The sequence below is a fragment of the Ambystoma mexicanum genome, chromosome 5p (genome assembly GCF_040938575.1).
Source record: "Ambystoma mexicanum isolate Mex_15411 chromosome 5p, UKY_AmexF1_1, whole genome shotgun sequence".
NCBI lineage: Eukaryota > Metazoa > Chordata > Amphibia > Caudata > Ambystomatidae > Ambystoma > Ambystoma mexicanum.
Genome location: NC_090930.1, coordinates 547,596,679 through 547,621,985, shown reverse-complemented (window position 1 = coordinate 547,621,985; position 25,307 = coordinate 547,596,679). Strand labels below are relative to the sequence as shown.

At 42.1% G+C, this 25,307-nt stretch overlaps 1 protein-coding gene across 2 annotated transcripts in view; it reads left to right on the top strand.

The window, feature by feature from the left end:
- Window positions 1–25,307, top strand: part of LOC138481081 (xaa-Pro aminopeptidase 2-like) — a 633,999-nt gene that overhangs the window by 228,888 nt on the left and 379,804 nt on the right. For both annotated transcript variants that reach the window (XM_069612976.1, XM_069612977.1), the window contains 2 exons: window positions 4,270–4,380; window positions 14,421–14,484. In XM_069612976.1, the coding sequence (XP_069469077.1) occupies window positions 4,270–4,380; window positions 14,421–14,484 (175 nt within the window). The remainder of the gene's footprint in view (window positions 1–4,269; window positions 4,381–14,420; window positions 14,485–25,307) is intronic.

Sequence of the window (25,307 nt, the reverse complement as noted above, 5' to 3'; positions counted from 1 at the left end):
CCCTATCGCTGTTGCAGTTGGACTCACAGTATTCAGAGGCCTAAAGCAGCACCATGTCTTCTTTTTCCATTGCTTGAACCAACTGAAACTGCATTTAAACGGTTGTTGGCACCTTTGAAAATCCATGGCAGGCTGTCGTGGCTTTGGCACTCACCTTTGAATTGTGAACCACTGTTGCTGCATCACCCCATTAGAGTCCTGTCATCTGCCCACCTCGAGCACAAGTGCACCATGTAGTCAACTTTGGACCACTGTATCACAGGCATATTTGTAACAGGTGTATTTGTGAAGCACACGTTCACCCCTGAAGGGGCCTCTTTGCGCAAATAACAGATATTTATTGTTACCCAACTTAATGGTACTCATTTTATCAACCTAGAGACTGGACAATACCATTTTGCATTTCTTTCTTCCACCAAGACATATCTTTTTGAATTATATTGTTGCATTTCTTGCTTGTTTCCTACCTGACAAAGTATGCAAATATACAGTAAAGTTCCCACAGTAAGGGAACTCCCGTTCCCCTGCACACCATCACTGGCTAATAGAAGCCAAATATTAGATGTAGAGGTTAAATAAGTGATCTCAATATCACTTTATATGTAAAAGTAAGGTTGTTAACACTTTCTAAGTAATAAGTCAAAAAGGACTATTTATGTACGTTTAGTCTGTTAGTCACATAAATATCCTTGCACAAGACATCTTCAAACACAATCCTGAGGTATAAATTGTTTTCTCTTTCTCTTTTCTTCTCTCACCTACTATTTAGTGCTTTTTCGTCCAGGGGGGCAAAGTTACGAGGGGTACCAACATTTTTGGAAATCCTCTTGGATGCAATAGAAAAGAAAATATGCTAGAAGCGGCGGCTTGGTCCCAAAAGCGTGTTTCTTTAAATTTGGTGTAAATCTGTCCAGTTGTTTTTTTTTTCAAATGGCCAAAAAGAAGGTACAGAAAAATGTATGATATCTGGGTCTGGTTTGTGGACTCATTTCCTGATTCAGGGTCTGTGGACACCTCTGGGCCAAGCAAGGGCCGGCATGCGACAGTGGATATCATACGCACCCGCTGATTGGATGTTCAAAAACGTGAGCTGCATCATATTTTTGGGAATGGTGGCCATGTTGTATCCGCCGACAGCCGCCGGTGTCTGAGGATAGCGGGGTGAGGAAAAAGTGTGGAAAACACATTTGGGATTATTTGCTGGCTGGAAAGGGTGAGGAAGTGGAATAAAGTTAATATATAGCTGTTTTTATAGGTGAAAAAAAGGTTTGCAGGTGCTCCCGAATCCGCAGACATCACCGCTGATAGCACAGTGAGAAAAAAGTCTGGAAAACAGATTTTAAATTGCTGAAAGAGGGCCTGGAAAGGGTGAGGGGTGGGAGTGAAATAAAGTTGATATGTAGCTGTTTTTATAGGTGTAAAAAGGTGTGCAGGTGCCACGGTGTCTGCGGATTCGGCAGTAGTCTGCGGACCAGCACGTGCCATCTGGGTCTTTTAAGGCATGCCTGGCATGGAAAAGCCCTTCAGGGGACTAGCCAATTAGGTGTTGTGGTTGTGGAGGAGGTGTTGAAGTGTACACAAGTACAGGATAGCAAGCCTTTTCTTTGTTGTGTGTAGTGCAGATGGCTGTGGCTATAGCTATGAAGAAGCAGAGTATGTGGATGGTGGGAGATTCTTGGATTCATTCATTGAAGGTTTACACTAAATCTCGTGGCATCTCTGCTACTATTGGATTGGAAAGGTGGAAGTTTCGTGGTATGCAGATTGTGGATTAAAGTGGGCAATTTTATTACCATTCTGTAAGAGTATTGTGCATAGTGGAGGAAGCAGTTTGGGCTAAGTGACTGCAGGATCATTGCAGTTTACCATGAAGGACATGTTGAAAAGACTAATGGAACGGTTTCCAGCTGCGAAGATTATTTTTTCTGAAATCATTGAAAGTCAAATATGGAGACGTCCAAACTTGTATTGTTCTGAAAGCGAAGAAGCTAGACAGCATGTCAATAAAGGTGTATGTGCTTTTTTAATTGATTTAGGAATGGCTTCTTTTGACTATGCAAATATCAAATTGGATGGTGTACATCTTTTTCAAGGAGATGCAATGCCTTTGACTGATGTCGGAAATCATATTTTTTCTTTTAAATATCCGAAATGCACCAAAAATGTTTTGTGAAATATGTTGTGAAGTATTTTTTTTAAATCCGAAAATTCTGCTATTTTGGGGGTGAGTATGAAATTAGGAAATAGTAGTAAATTAGGGTTCACTGGTAAAAACCTATGAAATTCTGTGAAAAAACTTTGTTAAAGAGACGTGATGTCATCAATGACATTTGTGATTTCATCTTTGATGTTACGGGTGTTAGTTCTAGCAGTTTTGGTTATGGTTGCTACGATTACCAGAACTGGCAAATTTCAAGGTTTTTTCGGTTTTACTTGTAACCATTACGTCCCTGTAATAAAAAATTTTCATTGAATTTCATAGGTTTATTTTAGTGCAACTTAACCATAACGTCCCTTTAACAAGGTTTTTCACTGAATACATCGTTTTTTGCCAGTAAACCCTAATTTACTACAACTTCTTCATTTCATACTCACCCTCAATATAGCTATCAGTGGACATTCTTTTATATTGTAACTTGTGCACTATTGCTGTTTGGGTTGCTACTGTCTAACATTCACACCCTTTCTAATAGAATAGCCTTTCTTCATCCCAACTTCCTTCAAAAGGCAAAGGAGGTATATCGCTTGGCTGTGCTTGTTTAACCTTTATGATTGGAATCACTTTTGGTTTGTAGATGTGTGAGGGCTGAGTGAATGGTTTAGCTCATCCTTGTACTCCTGCAGAGCTGAAGTCATTTCATCACAATAATACTGACAGTTCAGGCCAGAACATGGACTGAAGGTTAAAATGTTGTTGAGAGAACCAAATTCCCTTAGGGGATACAACATGTGATGTGATGTAATGAAATTTGTCATTTGTATAGTGTCTTTTCCCATTAGTATGGTCTGAAACCGCTGTAGGTGACTGCCCTCAAGGGACCAAAGTGCAAGGTAAAGGAGATTCGTCAGAGGAGTTTAGAATGCGCGCATGCAATAAAGCAATTAGCTGATATGTCTATCTGCTATCAGAGCACACTTTTCGTGTAAAGGTGTCCAAATACTACCCTACCATGTGCCTGGCACAACCCACCATTATTCAACTCCTTGAACATGGGAAGAATTAATCTTACACAAACGTATGGCGATGCATTCAAGGGCACATTTGACCCCCAGTGGCAATTGCCCTGGATGATTTCAAGTGCTATATTTTCTCTACTGGGAGATCCCACTGTCAGTACACAAGGGTGCGGACTACCAGAAGCAGTGAGTATTGCTGTCATATAACATGGTGATATCATTGACCCAGCATGACTCAGCAATAATGTGTCCTACAATGAAGGAGTTGCCATTGCTACACAAATATTCAAGAGACCACAGCATTGTTAGGCTCGGTGTGCAACAGCTGCTTGCATGATCGAGTACTACCTCCAAGCTAAAGCTTGTTTTTTATAGAATTTGAGATATTTCTTAAATGGTTGTTTAAGAGTTCTGATATTTCCCAATACAACACATTGAAACATAAGTGTGTTACTGCTGAACATCTGTACAGGTGCAGAGGCATTACTAGCCAAGCTAAGGGCCACTGCTGTATGATAACATGAGGGTTAGTGGAGAAAGTGACCGAAGCTGGACACAAAGCACACCTGTGCTTGAGGACTCTTCTTATCCGAACCAAACCTTCAGATATTTAATAAACAGTCAAAAACCCATCTGCTGTTTCTTTATTTGCAATGGCGACTGCTTGTTTCTGCTACAGCTCATGGTACTGTTTCCTAAAACAAGCGCTTAATGCCTTTAGGTCTTCTGAGCTACATACATGCAAGAATATAAACATGGACATGTTATGTAGCCGCTGTTTGTTGGCCATGATTGATAGTGTGACGCTATCACCTAACCTTTGCCTTTCATTGCATGATGCTTTTTGCTAAGAGCTTGCTCCCTGCAGCCAGAAGAGCTTGCTCCCTGCAGCCAGACCTGAAGAGCCTAACTTATTAGAACAGCCCCTTGAATTGATGAAATGTATATTTGAAAGGTTACAGACCATGGTACTAGCTCGATTGCGCGTATTCGCTGACTTTGGATCGAACTGTTTGAATTCTCGTTATATTATGCTCACTATGACACTAACAGTCTATCCTTTTAATCCTTTATTTCTCTGGGTGTGAATAGTATCTGCCGCCTACGGTGATAAATACGACTGGACGACTGAGCGCCCTTCGCCTGGAGATGAAGAGGTTCAGTCTAGCGGCCTACATCATCCCTGCCACAGATGCTCACATGGTAAGACTTGCACCCGAACAGCCAGTCAATTTCCGGTGCTTTGTTTATTATGATTTTATGAGACCCACTGGCACTGACAGAAGGAGTCTCTAGGCAGTTAGAGAATGGGTCTGAGCTTTGCATCGTTTTTAATTAAACTGCAGTTGTTGTGATACCATGATGTGTATCCACGAGGTTGATGATGCCTTGGTTAATTATATTTCAATGATCTTGTCTGTTAATGTTTTCCTTTTTAATTAAATTCTCAGACTAAGTATGTTCCAGATGTTCATTATTCACCAAGGGGTGTGCTCTGGGATGCACACATCCTGCATTGCCCTTCTGTACTCTGGTTCAGCTCTGGCAAAATACCAGAGGATCCCGAACAGGTTTTGAAGTTTGCAGAATAGAAATGCTCATGCAAAGCATGAGAGTTTCTATTTTGTACATTTGCACTCCGGAAACAGTTGTGGAAATGTAAAATCCGCATTACAGGCGATGGACCCTTTGTGGGGACGGGGCGGGGGTCTCCTACAATGCGCGTGTTCCACCCATTGGCATGTGCTTACACTTAGATATAAGAGGGGGTCTAGCCTATTCTGCCCTCAAATTCCCACCAAAATTTCAGGGACCTCTGTGCAGCACCTACTTATTAACACTAACGATGAGTAGTTTGCTCAACACATCCTACTTCTAGAAAGAAATCATGAATCAGAGCCCAATGGTTCATATGATAAAAAGGTTTACATTATATGGTTTAGGAGAAGATTAACATTATTGAGAGAGCTGACCCTTAATGCTTAAAGCATATTGCAATTTTGCAATAATGCAATTATTTTATTTTTGCAATGATTGCAACTATTGCACATATTTGGCAAGAAAAGTACTTTTTAGAATTATTCTTGCAAATATTGCTATTCCCTGGCAAGAACTTTTGAATTCAAAAACATGATTACGTTATTACATGCTTTTAAAAATAGAAAAAAGGCATATATGACAAAGCATAAGAAAGGATTTGGACGGAAAGAAAGGTGTTACAAATCAGTACAAACGGAATAGAATGCATTAAGATAAGAAAATAATATGATGTACCACTGTTATTTAGAAAAAGAAAAACAATATTGGACATTAGATAGTAGAGCAGTTTTGGAATAATAGTCACAAACAGGCTATATGTAATGGAGCACTAAGTAAATGCAAAGTTTGATAATGGAATAATAAAAGTTGTCTAAATGCAGTTATTTCGGATGAATCACAAAAAACAACAATTTTGAATCTGCTTGAACAGACTTCCATGAAGAGTCACTAATTCTTAATATGTTTGACTTGTAAAAAGCTAAAGGAAAACCTCATCTTGTTGCAAAACGGCTCAGGGTCTGCAGAGTGGCTGCTCTTAAAAGCAAACACTGCAGTCGCTACAGAATGCAGAACTCCGGTTATAGGGCGTTCAACTGGTTCCTGGGCTGCTACAAAAAGCAGGACCACCTCTATGGTGCTAGGGTGCTTTGAACTACAAATCCCAGAAGCCCTAGAAAATCCATTCTCGCATCATCTATCATGTGTTACTTCCAGGACTTTTACTCGCTGGTCCCCAACAAGTCTTTCTGCAGCCCAGCTTCATGGGAATCTTTACTGTGATCCTGGCGTTTGCGTTCCTGACTCCTTTCCCTTCAGACCAGCTCTTCCAGGATTTACACACCCTTCCTCACCTCCCGGACTGCCATGTCTCCTTCCCTGGGTCTGCTTGCTCTCATGGCACATGACCTGTTTTGCCTACTAGATTGACTTCATTCACGCCTCCTTAGGAATTGGATTGGTTTTTGATCACAACCACCACTATGCTGTGCCTCCTCTACCTTGCTCATCTTTTTTCTGTGTTTTCCCTCAGTTGCTTCACTGTTCCACCCTCTTAATGCAGTCAGTCTCCATCTCCTCAATGCTCCAGTTTTGGGTCTTGGTTCTTCCCATTCCTCCTTGTTCTCCTTCCCTGTCTCCTGGATTGTACTTGTGTTGTTTCCCACTGAATCTGAGTTGTACGTGTTGCCTTGTTCAGATGTTTTGACATTTTCGTATAACTTGTACTTCTCACTGTTCATGTGCCATCAGGACCACCGTTTGGGAACTCTTCTCCTCATTCCCTCTCATTTGTGTGCCAGTGGGTGCCAGTGGGTAGAACAGGGTCCTTGTTCGCTCTTATCTTAAGTGTCACTTTAATGGATTCTGCCAGGGGCATTCATGAATTGTTTCTGTCAGTAATTTGTATTGCCTACCCACATTAACCACTATCTGGCTTTTTCTTTGCTGCACACTGTTGGGAACAAACTGTCTACCTTATGCTTTCTGTTCCCACTGTGGTTTTGAATTTGCTACCCATGTCGGGAAGATACATTAAAAAAGAAAAAAATGATCTTCCCAAAATGATTTAAAGGATTTGATCTGCGTATGAAAATAATCAAAAAGATTGACAAATTAAATTTAAATAGACCCAAACCCTTGTATTACATACGTTAAAAAATAGTGTGTGAACACTTTGTATTAGAAGAATGCTTAGAAATGTAATGTGGAATAATGAAACACAGTACACATCCAAAACACACCAGACTACATAAACTCTTACAGTTCCTATGTGTTCCCACATATTTTTCTTATTATGACTATGTAATAAAGGGTTTTGCCAGCCTATTTTTGTTTTATGTTTGGCACTATTAAATTAAATGTATTCACCTCTTTGGTTATTTCCATGAGTAGATGAAATAATTGTAATCATTTTGTGGAAGAGCATTTCTTTTTGGGATATACTTTGCAGTCCCAGCTCTACTTAGTAGGGACATCCCCATGGATACGTAGAATCAGACCGGAAAGACTGAGAAGGTTTCTCTGAGCGAATCCCTCAGGCATATTCTTCCAGGCCGCTGATAAAAACAACATCTTGCAAGCCTACATGAATTGGCAAATTATCATTTGATTTGCAATAGTGGGGAATATATCAATCCAAAAGTATTGATTGCTCAAAATTCCATTCAGGATTTTTAACACGTGATTATTATGAAACACTATTATAAGATAATTGTTCCGAATAGAAAATGTTTCTAGTATTACATGAATCACAAAAGGTAAGAGTTGATAAACAATTATTTGTCATATGTTTCTAAGTTACCTACTTCCATCTTATTACAATATGGCCATGCATCATTCAAAAGTATCTATGGATTCAAACCCTATAGGAAAGAATAGGGCACACCAACACCACTTGCATCCAGGCTTGGCGAGATCAGCCTGTGGATTCTCTGCGATTTCTTTGTGGCCTCCTTTGCTTTTTAACATTTTTCTCACCCCATTATTCTCTCTCATTAAACATAGTGGTGTACAGCTATGCAACTATGCTGATGACACATGCTAATGTTCAGGTTAAATATCAATGTGGAAGATCAAATGCAGGATTTAGCATCTTGCAAGCTGGTAATCTATAATGGGATGGAGCACAACCATCTTAAATGAAATCCTACAAAAACTGAGATTCTATTGGTTAGGGCCATTCCAGAAAATTGGACAGTGAACATCTGGCCCAATGAACATGGATCTTGCCTTAAACCAGCCACATTGGTCAGGAATCTGGGAACTTATGATTCTGAACTTTCCCTGGCCTCCAAAATCATACTTGCTTTTTTATTAGCTTTCAATGAAAAATTGAAGGTCAAAGTACATGTGACAAGGCACACATTGATTATGGCAATAGAACATACTTGGTCATCCCATGCTTTTTAATGGCAACCCTACAAAAGGTACAGAATTCCTTGGCATGCTTCCTTCTCAAGTGTGTGCAGTTCAAACACAAGTTCTCTGGCACTGTGATCTCTGCAATGGTTTCTAATCATTCCTTTCTTCTCATACCTTTCGATCTTTCAGAGGCGTCTTTGGCTTCTTTTGCGTTTGCTGACTCTGTTCTTGCTTGGTTTCGCGCTTATCTGTCTAACTGCACCTATTCTGTCTCCTGGGCTGGTTCTTTCTCTCAAACCTTTACCCTTATTCATGGTGCCCCCAAGGTTCTGTTCTAGGCCCCTTTCTCTTTTCCCTTTATACTTCCCTTCTGGCAGCAATGATCTCACGCTTTGGGAATTCTCACCACTTTTAATGCTGATGATAGACATCGTTTTCTCATTTTTTCTTCATTTACTCCAGCTATCCACAATAACTCTTCTTAGTGTTTACTTGCTATCAATTCTTGGATGTCAGACCACGTTCTTCTTCTAAACGCATCAAAGACTGAAGTTCTCTTCTTCCCTGCCACCACTATCCCTCTCCCTCTCCCTCCCTCTTCTGTCTCTCTCACGCCTTCCTCTCTACCTCCTTCCAGCACTGCTCATAATCTCGGTCTTTATCTTGACACAGACTTATCCTTTTCCCTTCACATTTCTACTATTTCTCATTCTTGCCACTTCCATCTTTTTAATATCCGTAAAGCCGCCTTTTTTCTGACACACTCCTGATCTCATCTCTTATTTTCTTTTGCCTTTTTTTACTGTTCTACTATTCTCTTTGGTCTTCCTCTTTCGCGGTTGGCCCCTCTTAAATCAATGTTTAATGCATCGTTTCACCTTCTCTATCAGTTATGCCCCTTGATTCCAGTTCACAATCTCTGTCTTCACTTGGTTGGCTGTCTTTATCTTCCCGGCCAAAATTCTATTCTCTTTGTATTGGGTTTAAATCCCTCTATGGTCTTCCTCCCACTTATTTATCATCTTTGGTCTCCTTCTATGCCCCCACTCATTTACTTCATTCCGTATCCCTGTTCCTAGCCCCCCCCCTTGTGCCTAATCCCGATTCCGTTCACTTTCTCTTCTTGTCCCTTATAACTGGAACTCTCTCCCTTAATCCCTCCATTCTACCACTTCTTACCCTGGATTCTGCCTGCATCCTGTACTTCCCTAAGAAACTATCACCTTCAGTCTTAAGTCTTTTCCTGGAAATATTTTGTTACTAAAACACTTCACTTTATTGTACTGTAACCTTTTTTATGTATAGCACTTTGGAGTTAAGTGCTCAATAAATGCCAAATAAATACAAAATACAAAACATGTGAAATGATGTGACGTGATTGCACATATACATTGATTTTTGTAACCAGTGAATATAGTGTGCACTTCATTTTGTAAATCAATGTTTTGTCCTTAAGCACACTCTACCTTATTTCATACGTGCATAATCAATACAAACTTAACCTTCGAGCGCAAACAATAGAAGCATTGAACCCCATGAAAACATTGGACCCCATAAAGGCCTTGCCCTTACGCCAGCATGCGTTTTGCCTTCTAAAGTACTTTCTCGATGTTTGATAAGGGCTTCAATTGTGGATTCCTATTGATTGAACAGCGAAGTTCTAGTCGCTGAATAAGCCGCCTTATAATATGCGCTTTATAAATCCGTGCTGTTCCCACATATTGGGGTCAACTCTGTTGTGCAATGTGGAGTTTTGCAAAGTTTTCGCCGCTACTAAGAGTTCCATTTGTGGCATCAATGCCATGTTGGGGAGTAAACAACCTGCAGTTTACTCCTCACAAACGAGCCGATGCTTCTGACACTTCTGGTTGGTGCGCTTGGCGTTCAGGCGCTTTTCCCTTCTATTATCAACCACTGATCATGGGTTGTTCGCACATCTTTTCGGTCGAGCCCACAGATCCTTAGGGTCAATACTTGTTGAAAGTGTCACAGTTCTATAATTATCTCATGGGTGATCCCATTGCATCTTTATTTATTGTGTGTACAATTGTATTTATTATAAAAATCTTCCATACTACAGCGTTACAAAATCATACATTTATAGTCACTTAAGATTCCCATTTAAGAAAATGCACCTCAAAGCTTAAAAGCATACCGTGTGGCTTGCGTAATAACATAACAAGAATACAATACATTTATTCCCACATATTCAACTTCTCAAACAAAATAAAGTAAGAAATGAATTAATAAAAGAAAAATCATTTATGTTCTGTGCTTTGACAATAAATGCCTGAACAACATTGCTACAGCCATGCTTCCAGTGTTTCTCTACAGATGCCCTTCCAGTGTTTCTATAAAGCAATGCTTCCACTGTTTCTCTGCAGCCGTCCTTCTAGTGTTTCTTTACAGCCATTCTTCCAATGATTCTATTTAGCTATGGTTCCAGTGTTTCTCTGCAGCCATTCTTCCAATATTTCTCTATAGCCATGGTTCCAGTATTTCTCTACAGCCATGCTTCCAGTGTTTCTCTGCAGCCGTCCTTCTAGTGTTTCTTTACAGCCATTCTTCCAATGTTTCTATTTAGCTATGGTTCCAGTGGTTCTCTGCAGCCATGCTTCCAGTGTTTCTCTACAGATGCCCTTCCAGTGTTTCTATAAAGCAATGCTTCTACTGTTTCTCTGCAGCCGTCCTTCTAGTGTTTCTTTACAGCCATTCTTCCAATGATTCTATTTAGCTATGGTTCCAGTGGTTCTCTGCAGCCATGCTTCCAGTGTTTCTCTACAGATGCCCTTCCAGTGTTTCTATAAAGCAATGCTTCCACTGTTTCTCTGCAGCCGTCCTTCTAGTGTTTCTTTACAGCCATTCTTCCAATGATTCTATTTAGCTATGGTTCCAGTGGTTCTCTGCAGCCATGCTTCCAGTGTTTCTCTACAGATGCCCTTCCAGTGTTTCTATAAAGCAATGCTTCCACTGTTTCTCTGCAGCCGTCCTTCTAGTGTTTCTTTACAGCCATTCTTCCAATGATTCTATTTAGCTATGGTTCCAGTGTTTCTCTGCAGCCATTCTTCCAATATTTCTCTATAGCCATGGTTCCAGTATTTCTCTACAGCCATGCTTCCAGTGTTTCTTTACAGCCATACTTCCAATGTTTCTATTTAGCTATGGTTCCAGTTGTTCTCTGCAGCCATGCTTCCAGTGTTTCTCTACAGATGCCCTTCCAGTGTTTCTATAAAGCAATGCTTCTACTGTTTCTCTGCAGCCGTCCTTCTAGTGTTTCTTTACAGCCATTCTTCCAATGATTCTATTTAGCTATGGTTCCAGTGTTTCTCTGCAGCCATTCTTCCAATATTTCTCTATAGCTATGGTGCCAGTATTTCTCTACAGCCATGCTTCCAGTGTTTCTTTACAGCCATACTTCCAATGTTTCTATTTAGCTATGGTTCCAGTGGTTCTCTGCAGCCATGCTTCCAGTGTTTCTCTACAGCTATGCTTCCAGTGTTTTTCTGAAGCCATGCTTTCAGTGTTTCTCTGAAGCCATGCTTTCAGTGTTTCTCTACAGTTATGCGTTCAGCATTTCTCTATAGCCATGCCCCCAATGCATCTCTACAGCCATACTTTCATTGTTTCTCCACATCCATGCTTCCAGTACTTCTCTACAGCAATTGTTCCAGTGTTTCTCTACACCCTCGCTTGCAGTTTTACGCTACAGCTGTACTTGCATTGTTTTTCTACAGCAATGCTTCTGGTGTTTCTCTATAGCTATGCTTCAAGTTTTTCACTACAGCTATGATTCCAGTTTTCTCTACATCCATGCCTTCAGTAATTCTCTATAGTTATGCCTCCAGTGTTCCTCTACAGACATAGGGCCTCATTACACGGTAGGCAGTAAGGGTAGACTATGGGCAAAAATGGGAATGGGGAAGGGCCATGGAGAAAGGGGGAATTACCGCCCCGCCAACCTTGGAATGGGGTGGTAATTCCCCTTTTCTCCATGGTGGTACCGGTATGATACCGGCAGCAACCATGGTGCTACTAGCACCATGGTTTACCGCATAACATGTAATGAGGCCCATAGTTTAATTGTTTCTACGCTTCTAGTGTTTTTCTACAGTCATGCCTCCAGTGTTTCTCTACAGACATACTTTCATTGGGCCTCATTACGAGGTTGGAGGTAGTCATGGCGCTATTAGCACCATGATTACCTCCAATACCGGTACCGAGTCCGCCCTCGTTCAATGGGGACTTACCGGTCTATTCCGACCTTTGCGGGACTGGTAAGTCCCCATTGAAAAAGCCATTCCTCATTCCCATTTCACCCCCCCTAGGGCTCAATGGAAAGGGGGAAAGCGCTAATAACGGTACTGCAAATTGCGGTACCATTATTAACTCTGAAGTCCCTTAACAGGCCCCGTCCATAACGCCTGGTAAAACGAGGCGTTAAGGAAGGGACCCGCTAAGGGACCTCGGAAAAAGGCGCAAAGGGATTACCGGCACCAATGTCCTTAACGGTGCTGGTATCCCTTTGCGCCCACCTCGTAATGTCTCTCTATAGCTATGCTTCCAGTTTTTCTCTACAGCCATACTTTCATTGTCTCTCTATAGCTATGCTTCCAGTTTTTCTCTACAGCCATGCCTTCAGTGTTTCTCGACAGACATACTTTCCTTGTTTCTCTATAGCTATGCTTCCAGTTTTTCTCTACAGTCATGCTTCCAGTGTTTCTCTACAACCATGCTTCAAGTGTTTCTCTACAGCCATGCCTCCAGTGTTTCTCTACAGATATACTTTCATTGTCTCTCTATAGCTATGTTTCCAGCTTAAGCTATGCTTCCACGGTTTCTCTTTAACCATTCGGCTAGTGTTTCGGTATTCCCCACTTTGTTCCACCAACCATTTGGCCAAATGACATTTGTATATAGAAAGGGGAGGCGAGGGGCTAGGTGAGAGGGCTACAGGAGGGACTGACTGGAAGGGTGGAGTGTCCTCTCCACATGATGCCAGTGTTTCTTTGCAGCCATGTTTCCAATGTTTTTTTTATATATATATAACTATGCGTCCAGTGTTTCTCTACAGCTATGCTTCCAGTGTTTTTCTACAGCCATGCGTTCATGGTTTCTCTACAGCCATGCTTCTAGTGTTTCTCTATTTCCATTGACTCTAGTTGCCCACTTTACCCAGAATTGGCTTCTGTGTAGCCTTCCTGAATTCAAATACTACTAACCATGCCAATCTTTCTTCACTCCTCAAACATTTAAGACAAAAATGTCACAGCTGACAGTAGAAATCAAACTAGCCAAATGTACTAAAATACCTAGAGCATCCTTATGTCTCCGAGGCTTTGATGCATGCCATTCGTTGAGAAAATTAATTATATATTTAACAGACTTTCTCTGCCCCGTCGTGCAGTTGCTTTCACTGTTTCACATTTCAAGAAGCACTTTTCGGAACACATTGGGCTTCTTATTAAATCTAGGAGGCTCATAAAAAACAAGTGTACAAATCGTGCACAAAGGTTGTACTCATGCTTGTCATGATCCACCAGATGTTCAATGATTTCTATGGTGGAGGAAGAACCCTGCATCCTAATTTGTGAATATGCCGCCCCCTACCGCACGCATCTTCGCCAGCATCTGATTTTGATGTTGAAGCTATGGATTCTAATGGAGTACGCCAGCAGCTCACTCTTCATAATTCCCACCGCCATGCACATACGTGACAGGAGGGATTTACAATTCTCTACCCTGTTTAGCGCAAATAATGCACATCAACCCAGGCCTTCCGCCTGTATATTCTTTGCACTTCGTAGTGCAGGCAATCTTTATTGCCCTGAGGGGACTTCGTGGGTGGAAGTACACATTCACGTAGTTAGTATGGACTACTGTTAGATGTCTTTATATCGAAATATTTTATATTGATTGCACATATCTTCAATATTTTATTTTGAAAACCGTTATAGTGAATACAATTTTATTTTGAATTTTTTTTGTCCCAAACTCCTGTTTTCAACCTCTAAAAACCCACGCCAGCCATTTAACAAAAATATTTAACCCTTTACACGACCCCTAAATGCATATAAAGGTTTTCACTATTAAATATTCGATATATGGGCATTTAATATAATATAGAAGATTCGATAGAAACACTGTATACCATGGACTACATATGTGAGCAGAAGTTCGTTTTTAAGCAAATATATACATGTCACAATCAGATGAATAAACTGCCTCTGAAATGTCGCTACAAAGACTGTTGCTCCTTGAGAGTGCCGACAACATGCAGGATCTAAACACTTCTTTCCAGGAGTTTCCGCATTCAATATGATTGTAGTTTTCTTTTTGTTTTGTAGAGTGAGTACATTGCAGATCGAGATGCAAGGAGAGCTTGGATGACGGGATTTACTGGTTCAGCAGGTGAGAAAAACGATTCATCACAAATTGGACGCATGATCCCTCAAAAAGACTAAACAAGCTTTGGCAAAGGCATCAGTTTTGACTTTTAATATAGTAAACGCATTTGGCCTCTTCTTAGGCCCGTGGAAGAGGCACCGCTGTGAAGCCAACATAGATGTCAGGGTATGTGTACCATTTCCAAAGAGTAGCATTAATTGGCCAGGTACTGCCACACATTTAATGATCACAATGAAAGACGCAGGTAACGTCCCCATTCCCAAGAAGTGCCCTCAAATGCCCAGTATCTTGCTCTGTTGCCAAGGATTGCCATGCACTGCGCCAGTAATGGTGCCACTGACAATGGGCTCCATCAAATGCACAGATGCTTGTCTTTTTCAAGTCTTGACATCAAATGCCCCCAAAGTGGCCTTACTGCCACAGTTTGACTGCATCATCCCACACACCAGCCCATAGGTAAGGAGTTCTGTCACCAGCCCAGATACCTTTTCCTTTGACAAGAAATGTCATCAAATGGTCAGAGGCTTGCCCAATTTCAACCAAAAGACCCTCCTCAAATGCCCAGATGGTTAAGTAATTGCCAAGGATTTCCTACAAGCTTCCAGATACTTGGCCCATAGCCAAGGATGTCAAATACACGAATGGGTATAACCCTCGGTCAGGAGTTTATTTAAACTTTTGCAGCAGCTGCATCATCCTGCTAACAACGTTACCAGTACCTACCAGAGACTGAAAGAAAGTTCAGTCATTAATTTCATGATAGTAAAATGCCAATCAGCCCAGTACAGTCTGAGGGCATTTTACCTCTGTCCTGGGAGTCTAGGAACATACTACATCACGCTGTGCTGTAGTGTCCTGAAGAAAGTTCCAAGAGGGAACAATATCGATGTAAACTGGAATTATTATCAGTTTACCTCTGAGCTGGAAACACAAAAAGTGTTGACAACTGTAGTGCACTTATGATTAAGAGAGTGCACTAAATCTCACTGCCTACCAACCATACTCTTGTTTTGTTGTGTTGTTCTTCAGAATGATACCATGAGCATCACTTTGAGCACTGCTTGATGATTCATGACTATGGGCCTCATTACACGGATGGCGTTAGGGATTTACCGGTACCGGTAAAATACCGGTACCGGTAAATCCCTACCGCCTTACTACGAGGTCCGTTTGCGGGTTGGGGGATTTAACGCCTGCTTTTTGCAGGCGTTAAAATCCAACCCGCTAAGGGACCTCGGAGCTAATTACGGCACCGCAAAATTGCAGTGCCGTAATTAGCGCCTTCCCCATTCCCATAGAGCCCTATGGGGCAGAAATGGGAATGGGGAAGGGCAATGGCGGAAGGGGGATTTACCGCCCCACCAACCTTGGAATGGGGCGGTAAATCCCCTTTCCGCCAAGGCGGTGCCGGTATTTTACCGGCATGAGCCATGGCGCTAATAGCGCCATGGCTCACCGCCTTCCGTGTATGTGTTGGTTTAATAACCGCTTTGTATTACTGATGGTGAATACATTTTGTTTCAGTAATTGTTGATTGTTTTCGGATCAAGAACGACAACGGGATTCATACCCAAGTCGGGCTGTTGTTTATTACTTGTACTATTAGTAGCGCATACCAAACTATATTTATATGATATTCCATAGCGAAGGATGCCAACAATTGTCCACAATCTTGAATTTGCATGAATTGCCAATTGTATGCACAAGAAATCACGTCATGGATAATTTTTGCTATCAAATGTACAATCACTAGCGCTATTTCCAAGGATTGACATGCAATGCCCAGACAGTTGCCCCATTGCTATATATTGCCAAAATCAGCCCAGGAACGTCTTAAAGCACCATTGGCATGGATTGAAATCAAATCCCCTATTCCCAAGTGTCATCATCAAATGCCCTGAATTTTGCCACATTGCATATTTTGTCCAGCAACTACCCAGATTCTTTCCCTGTCACCAAGGATTTCATTCAACTGCCCATCGGGTTGCCCCATTGGCAAATATTGCCCTGACATGCGTATGTACTTTCCCCATCATCAAAGATTGCCATTAACAGGCTAACTCCTTTCATTATCATCTTGTCTACTGCTTTACCTCTTCTTCTTTTTACTCATTTTTATGGAGAAACTGATTAGTCCATAAGACTATCAGTACTGAGAATCGAAAGGCATCATTGCAATTTGTGTGATAATTTAGCAGTAAATCCACTACATTTCCACCAAACCCAATTTCTGTTACTGCCATTTGGTCCTGCAGATGTACTGTAGGATTACAAGTTGTATAAATATCAAAAAATCAGGAATAGAGATCCTACAGGCAACTGTGTGGTTCTGAACATATACATTTATTTCAAGAACACAAATTTCTTCTTAATTAGTTTACACAACTTTCAATAAGCACGGAAGCGAATGACAACGGACAGGTGTGATTATATATAGTGGAAATACAAGGTAAGTATCAACCTCTATGATGTTGAGGTAAAGGCTCCACCTAAGGGCACAGACACATATGACAGTCAGATAGACCTGTAATTAAACCAAGTGCACCCAGGACAGAAAATGGTCTGGGGCCTAGTTAACACAGGGTGTACACAACAATATCTACAGAACATACACAAAGAGGGGTTTTGCAGTTGTGTCACGGGGATCAACACGGGTGTGTTTCGGCCATGGAGGGCTGGATTGTAGCCTGTCTGAGTTTTGGCCTTCATCAGGATTGACACCGGTTGTGGTGCTGTCCGTAATATCTGTGGATGAGATAAGGCTTGTAAGGATCTCGGGGTCTAGTTCAGTAATTTATGAATTAATAAATAATGGCTTAGTGGTGCCGTGAAGATACATCACACTGTGTATCAATACACAGTTTACCTGCTGCTGTGATAGCAGTGGTGATGCTGTTTGTAGACAATTCTTAATTGGTTGCTGGATTGTGGGTGCAAGAATGCACTCTGGGTAAGCCGTGGGTTCCTGATGGCTAGATTTCTTTCAGGATCCCAGGGGCTTGATGAGGGCCTGGATAGATCCCTGATCTATGGAAAAGACGTGGACCATAAGGAGTCAGTGTGGTCCAACATAATGCTCATGACTAAGGTGAGGGTTTCTGTGACTAAAGTTGTTCTCTATTGCTGAATGGGAGGACCCGTAAAGGGTTGGTTTAGCCCATTTTACAAGTAGACTCAGTGGTAGGTGCTTAATGTGGTCTAGTTCTTAGACGTAAAGTCCTGTTGCTAAACGACTCTTTCCTGATTTTGGTCAGTGGAGGCCTGGTCAAGGATCCCTTCCTATTTCTATCCTTCTACCTGGGATTGAGTCTGTTTGCTTTCCTGAACTTTACTTGCCTTTTGACTTTTTGATCATACCACTGGCATCATCCAAATCTCTTAATTAACCTACCTGGTTATTGAAGTATACGCTTTCTTTATTCTCCTAAGGGTGAATATATATATCTGTTTTATAGTTTGTGTGTGACTGACTAGAGGTTTTACTTAGTGTGTATTTTAAAGGCCTAATAAATCATCGCGTATGTTTGTCCTTACCTATCTAACTTGAATTATTGGTGTAATTCTGTGTGACCATTGGCCATGCTCACCACCCTCCTGAGAGTAAGCTTTGCCACTCTGCTACTTTACCTTTATTGGGTTTGGCTAGTCCTAAGTGCCTTCCTATTCACCACAATTCACCCCCAGGGTTGATTTTGGAAACCCATCTTAAAAATATATTCTTCCAATGTTCGAAGAACATGTTACCACATTAGGAAAGATCAAACTTTATGCATATTCCATCAAAGTGAGAGTGTGGGGAAATTAACGAGAGGGGGAAGAGAAAGCAAAATTGAAAGAACATCAAAGTTGTGCCTTTTCCAATGTATTCCATTATATGGCTCTGTTATTACTATCTATGTTTGGGAAGCTGTTTGTGCATTTTTTGTGAATGTTACAAAAGAGTGACATGGGCCATCATTACGAGTTTGGAGGCAGCCATGGTGCTATTAGCACCATGGCTGCCTCCAAACTGGGCTCCATTACCGGGTTCCTGCAATGAGGAATAACCTGGTCATTCCGACATAGCAGGACCCAATAATTCCTCCTTGCAGGAACCATTCCCCATTCCCATTTGAGCCCTCATAGGGCTCAATGGGAATGGGAATGGGGAGGGAAGTAATAACGGGCAGATTCCAACTGGCCAGTTATTACCTCCCTCTTCCCCTTGCGCGACCTGGAAAGGACTCCTGGTTTTACCAGGCGTCTGATCCGGGTCCCGCAAACGGAAGCTCGTAATCGGCCCTGATAGAATGAAGGGGGCAGGTCCTGTACTGGCCCCCTTCATTCCGTCAGCACCAGGGTCGTAATGAGGCCCATAGTGTGTACTGAGGGCAATTAAAAACTTTTAACAGTGTTTTGTATGTTTCTTTTTCAATTTTGCTTCTTGATAGCTAAGCCTTTCTATTGATATTCAAGGCAATTCATTTCCAGATGTGTCAACGAGACAGTGGGCCTCATTACGAGGTAGGCGGTAGCCATGGTGCTATTAGCACCATAGCTACCCCCTTACCGCATTCCGGGTCCGGGTTGTCGAAATAGGGACTTACCGGGTCATTCCAACCTTGGAGGACCCGGTAAATCCCCATTCTGCGAACCATTCCCCATTCCCATTCGAGCCCCCATAGGGCTCAATGGGAATGGGGATGGAGCTAATAACAGGCCCGCTAATAGCGGGCCTGTTATTAGCTCCCTGGTCCCTTAGCGGCTCCCGCTAAGGGCGCCTGCTAAAACCAGGCGCCCATAGCGGGACCCGCTAAGGGACCTCGGAATAGGGCAATAAGGGTTTAGCGGCACTGGTCTCCTTACCGGTGCCCGTTAACCCTTACCGCCCACCTCGTAATGAGGCCCAGTTTTTTATGAGTCAGGAATCGCATAAGAGTACTCAAACAAGGATAAGGTACATAAAGGGAACTGACCTGCCATCACAAATCAACGCAGAACAATTGTGAACGATTCACAGCTCAGTGTTTGTGAACTATATAGGCACTTAGACAACACACTACTGCCCTTCACTACTCCCCCTACTCCAGCTTGGTTAACACTTCCATGCCATCTCCTTTGTACCACAATAGCACTTACCTGACATGCACTGTCAGACCCCATTGCACTTTTACCTTACATCTTCAGTAAACTGCTCTTACTTCCATTCCAATCCTTCCCTCCATTTATTTGTCCTATCCCTGACTTCTCTCCCAATGTCTTAGCAAGTCTGGAAAGTGATGTCTTGTGCATTCAAAGTATTTGCTTACCAACCCTAATTAGATGTCAATGGTCTTTACATTATTTTATTTATTTATTTTTACATTTGTGAAGCACGCAAAACCCTAATGCATCGTGGCGCTGTTACAACCAAGTACCTTTACATCATAGAGAAAGGGAACAGTTCATGGCGAGGTGGTGGAAGTGTCAAATGTTAGATGAAGAGCCACGTTTTCAGAGCTTTTCTGAAGGAGCAGTAAGATTGTTCCGCCCTCAAGTGTATTGGGAGAGCATTCCAGTAAGAGGGGCAACAGAGGGAAAGCTGGAGCCTCCACTTTTTGCTCACTTAGATTTAGGCGGGCCTAACCTGTGAGCGTAGGCCTTCCTGATTGGTCTGGAGAACTGGGCTTTGACAAGGCTTCGAGGCAGGTATGGCAGTGCTAGGTTGGAAAGGCATCTGTGGGTAATATCAACTGTTTTATAGACTATCCTTTCCTTAATTGGCAGGCAGTGTGCATTTCTTCTTGCCTCAGAGATGTGCTCTCTTTTTGGGATGTCTAGAGCCGCTCTGATGGTGTTATTTTGGATCTCTTGTAATTTGTGTATATTGCCAGTGGAGGTTCCTGCAAAAAGGGCATTGCAATAGTCAAGTCTTGCACCGATAATGGCTTGGGCAATGGTGAGGTAGTTAGATGGGACTGCGAAGGGTCTGGCAGCGTTTATACATTTCATCATCTAGGCCACTGATGTTGCAATGTCGTTGACATAACGTGTCAGGGAGAGTGACGAGTCCAGGTAGACACCTAGGGTCGCTAGCGAGTAGGAGATGCTGATGCGAAGCTTGTCAATGCTGACATTTGCATTAAGTGGACTGAGATTTATTGAGACTGGAGGGGGACCGACCAGTAGGATCTCAGTTTTTTTCTTCATTTAGGCACCAGGCCTGGATGGTTGAGTAGATTCTATTCAAAGTGCAGGAGTCTTCCGGGTAGTTGCCCAAGAGGGGTAGCAAGATTTGCGTGTCATCGGCATAGTTTGTGTAGGAGATGTTAATGGAGTCCAGGAGATCAAAAAGGGGTTTGGTGAATATGTTGTAGAGTGTCTGGGAGACACAAGAGCCTTGGGGGACTGCACAGGGGATAGAAGACTAGGGGGCAAAGGCAACTTCTGAAAAGACTCTTATGGATCTCTTATCCAGGAAGGAGGCTACCTAAGCCGTGGCTTTCTCAGAGAAGTTGGCAGCAGAGGTGAGATGACTGCAGAGAATCTTATGATCCACCAGGTCAAAGACATCTGAGCGGTCCAATAGGAGAAGAAGAGCGGGCTAGCCTTCTTCTCTGAAGGAGTCTAGTTGTTTTTTTAAAATCCACCAGGGCTGATTCAGTTCCGTGACCAGGTCTAAAATCAGATTGGCAGAGACCTAGGATTTGATTAGATTCTAGATAGTGCTGCATCTGTAAATATGCCGCCCAATCTAGAATTTTCAACAGGAATGGGAGTGTTGTGTTGGTCGGTAGTTGCTTGGCGAGGACGGATCAAGTGAGTTTTTTTTTTTTAGGAGGGGTAGGTCCCAAGTTTCTTTCAGAGAGGTGGGGGACCCTACTGGAGGCAAAGGAGGCATTGATGAAGCTGGTAATGAAAGGGATAAGGGGTTCTGCACAGTCTTTGATGATGATGCTTTCCTATCCTGGCTGAGACCAGATGACTTCAGTGCATTGAAGCACTGGAGCAATTTGACACCTGCCTATAAAACACCAATAAAATTAAATACAATTAAATTATTTGTTTGAAGATCAGCAAAGGTAATAAACCAGTACATCACAGGCAACTTGCAACAAATCCAAGGCTAAATGGATCAGAACTTTCTCTACCTCTGTCTTAACAAAAGTAAGACTGAAATCCCAACCTGTGGCCTTTCTGGCGTCAATGATTTAACCTTCATCGGGTCCCCTTCTATGGAATTGTATTTGTATCTGTATTTATTAATTATTTATATAATGCCTTATGCCAAGGCACAGCACATACGCCAATTTACAATACAATGGCCCTCATTAGGACTCCGGCGCTAAGGTCCATGCCGGAGTCCGCCATGGAGAAAGGGGGAATTACCACCCCATTCCAAGGTTGGCGGGCGGTAATTCCCCCTTTCTCAATGGCCCTTCCCCGTTCGCATTTATGCCCCATAGGGCTCAATGGGAATGGGGAAGGTGGCAATTATGGTACCGCAAATTTCGGTACCGTAATTGCCATCAGGGTCCCTTTACGGGTCCCTACTTTAACGGCTGGTCGAGACCAGCCGTTAAGGTCGGGAGCCGGAAAGGGACCTTGTAGTAAGGCGTTAAGGGGTTAACGGCGCCGCAGCCTTTTACGGCGCCATTAACCCCTTAACGCTGGGGTCGTAATGACCCCCAGTGATTCTGATACAGCAAGACAATACACAATATATAAAGAGGTTCAGTGACAGAATTAGTTGAAGTACGCGATTAAGGTTGAAGTTGAAAACCTTTCAGAGCATCACGAAAAGTAGAAAAAGAATCAGTAGATCGAAGAGAAAGGGGGAAGGCGTTCCAGTGAAGAGGAGCAAGGAAGGAGAATGAGCAAAAGCTAAATTGCGCACAGAGGGGACAAGGAACAAATAAGAAGTAGGATTGAGAACAAAGAACACAGGAGGGGTCATAAAAAGAGCACATTAATTCAAGATATATTGGTGCAAGGCCTTAAAGAAACTTAAATACAATCCAAAGAACGTTAAATTTAAGTCGAGAGTGGAAAGATAGCCATCCAAGAGAGTATAAAGAAGTAGAAATAGAGTCACAAAGAGAAAGCGGGACAAAAGACGAATATAAGTGTTAAACATAGACTTTACAGTAGCTAGACGGGATGCAGGAAGACCAAAGACATAGTGCAGAACAGTAAAATAACCGTGAGAAAATGAGTGAAGATATCAGACATTTTGTAGAGGACCAGCTGTGTGCATCTGCAGGAGATCCCGCCCCCCCCTGCCTCCCGTGTATTGAAGACATGAGATTGTGCCGTGTCTAACACCCACCATAATATCAATACTGCAGCAAGTGTTTGAAAAAAGATACCCATTGAGACAACCCTACTGAATGTGCCCTCAATGTGATGATAGCCTGCAGGAGGAAAAACCTGAAGGAGTATAAAAAGAAGCTAACCAATGAATTGATGACATCATAAAGAAGTGTGCACGATGTCTCAAGATACTGGCTAAAGATGATGTATAGATCCTGAAGAAACTAATGACGAAGTAAAGAATCCAGTGAGCTTTCCAATATAAAAAAGGAAGATTAAACATGCACGAAGTGCTGCAGAAAAAAAATAATTCAATAAATGTACAGCTGCTGAAACGCAAGTTAGATTAAGTCATCATAGAAGCTGGCTATGAGTAGTGTATAGAATACAGGCGAAGCCGCCATTGTATAGAAACTGGACTTTGGTATCATGAATTTTGTAGGCCAGAACCCATGAAGCTGGAATAGAAAAACTATGTTGCAGCAAGAATAATAGGCTTGTGAAGCTGTACGGCAAGGCTGCCTGACCTGGAGTCAAGATTCAAGAAGCGAGGTCAGCTATCTATTCTGAAGAAGAACGAGTATGCGGAGCATGAACCTTCTTGCATTAAGGTGCAAGATAGAACACAAAGGATGCCAAACTTTAATTCATTTAGAGCATTTAAAAGCTGCAAAATGGACCATATCATGGTCTCCCGTCACGTGAGCCAAGGATCAAAATAGAGCTTGAACTTGAAGTCCCAGAAATGATAGCGAGTGTCCTCACTCCCATGCATTTTCAAAGACAAGGATATTCTGCAAGGCCAAGTACAAAGACAATTTCATGACATAAGGTATGGGCGATGAGAGATGTTGGGCTAATTGGATGGCGAGGTAGCTTCATGTCCTATCTCCCTGCACCTGGGTCTTGGCTTACGTGCTGCTAGATGAACCGAATGTCCCGGACATGGCACAAGCGTGACAACCAATTATATCAGTCCATATCATGAAGGACCTTATAGTTTGAAGACCAATGAGAAAATGTGTATCTAATGTTTCTGAAATTGCATGGTTTTGGAGATAGGCATAAGTTGTCCACCTGATAACGGGGAGCCAATAATAATCCTAGCTCCTATATAAATGTATACTTAGCTGTTTCCATTAACCAATCCTAACCCGTTATAGGTTTTTCGATATTGCCACATATTATGACATCATTCTGACGCATTATCTAGTATAAGGACTGTATATTGTGTGAAGATCATTGAGAGCTACGTCCGTTGATGTTCATTGTAACATCCCTTCTTTAGATAATTGTTAATAAAACATAAAACAGTACTTTGCCATCTTCCTGAGTTGGTTCCATTATTTGGACTCAGAATTACTCTGGTGTAATCCCATCCATTTCATATGCACGCTCCTAAGGGGCATAAGCTCAATTTGGTAGCACTAAAACGAAGAAAGACCTTGGGCCTCATTATAAGTATTGCGGTAAGTCAATAATGGTGCTGTTAGCGCTACCGGCACCGTTGCTACCGTACCGCCATACTATGGTGAGCAGAACATGACGGTAGCACTGTTACCGTTATTAACGGTTCCGGTGCTACTACCCTCCCCAGGGGCTCAAATGGGAATGGGGAATAATTTTTTCTGGTGCCTAGAAAAGGGCAATTAACAGTTCTGGCAAGGTCATAATGACCCGGTAATTGCCCTTTTCTGGGCGCCGGAAAAAAATGAATACCGGTAGTACAGGCACGACTACCACCTGCCTCATAATAAGGCCCCCTGACTTTTTGGATGTTGAAAAGATGAAATTGACAGGAGTTAATAGAAATATGATAAGTGAAAGATAGGTCAGTGTTACGGGCAGGAAGAGAAATATGAAGGTGAGAGGGTGGAAACAGAACAAAAGAAGGAGGGGAAGGAAGAGGAATAGTGTAAGTTTCGAAGAAAAGAAACTCCGTTTTTGAGGAATTAAGAATCAGAACTTGATCTGACATCGAATTTTAAATGGCGGAAAGACAGGCCAAAAGGTTCATGTGAATAGTTGATGTGAAAGAAGAAAAAGATACAGAAAGTTGGATATCATCAGCATAGAAGTGATGAGATAACCCAAAGGAAGAATCAATACTATCAGGAGGAGAGTGTAGAGAGAGAGAAAAAAGGACCAATGACAGAACCATATAGGGCTCTGTGAGAGAGATGATAGGCATCAGAACAGGTTTTGGCCCATGAGACTGAGTACGTACAGTTGGATAAATAGGACTGAAACCAAGATAATACGGAGCCGGAGTATCCAAAAGAAGAAACAGACTGTAAGTGTAGTGTATAATCTACCATGTCAAAAGCAGCGAATAGATCCAAACGTATGAGAATAGAAGATTTTCGACCGGATATTCTCGTGCCAAAAGGGGACGGTTATAATCGGTTTAGGAAGAAATAAAATCACGCTATCGGGGTCACCACTGATATATATATAATATATATATTTACAAAAAACGTCATAAGAACCTACACACTATAGGGGGCACAAGTTCATGGGGATTGGGTGGCGACGACTAACTATAGGTGCTGATG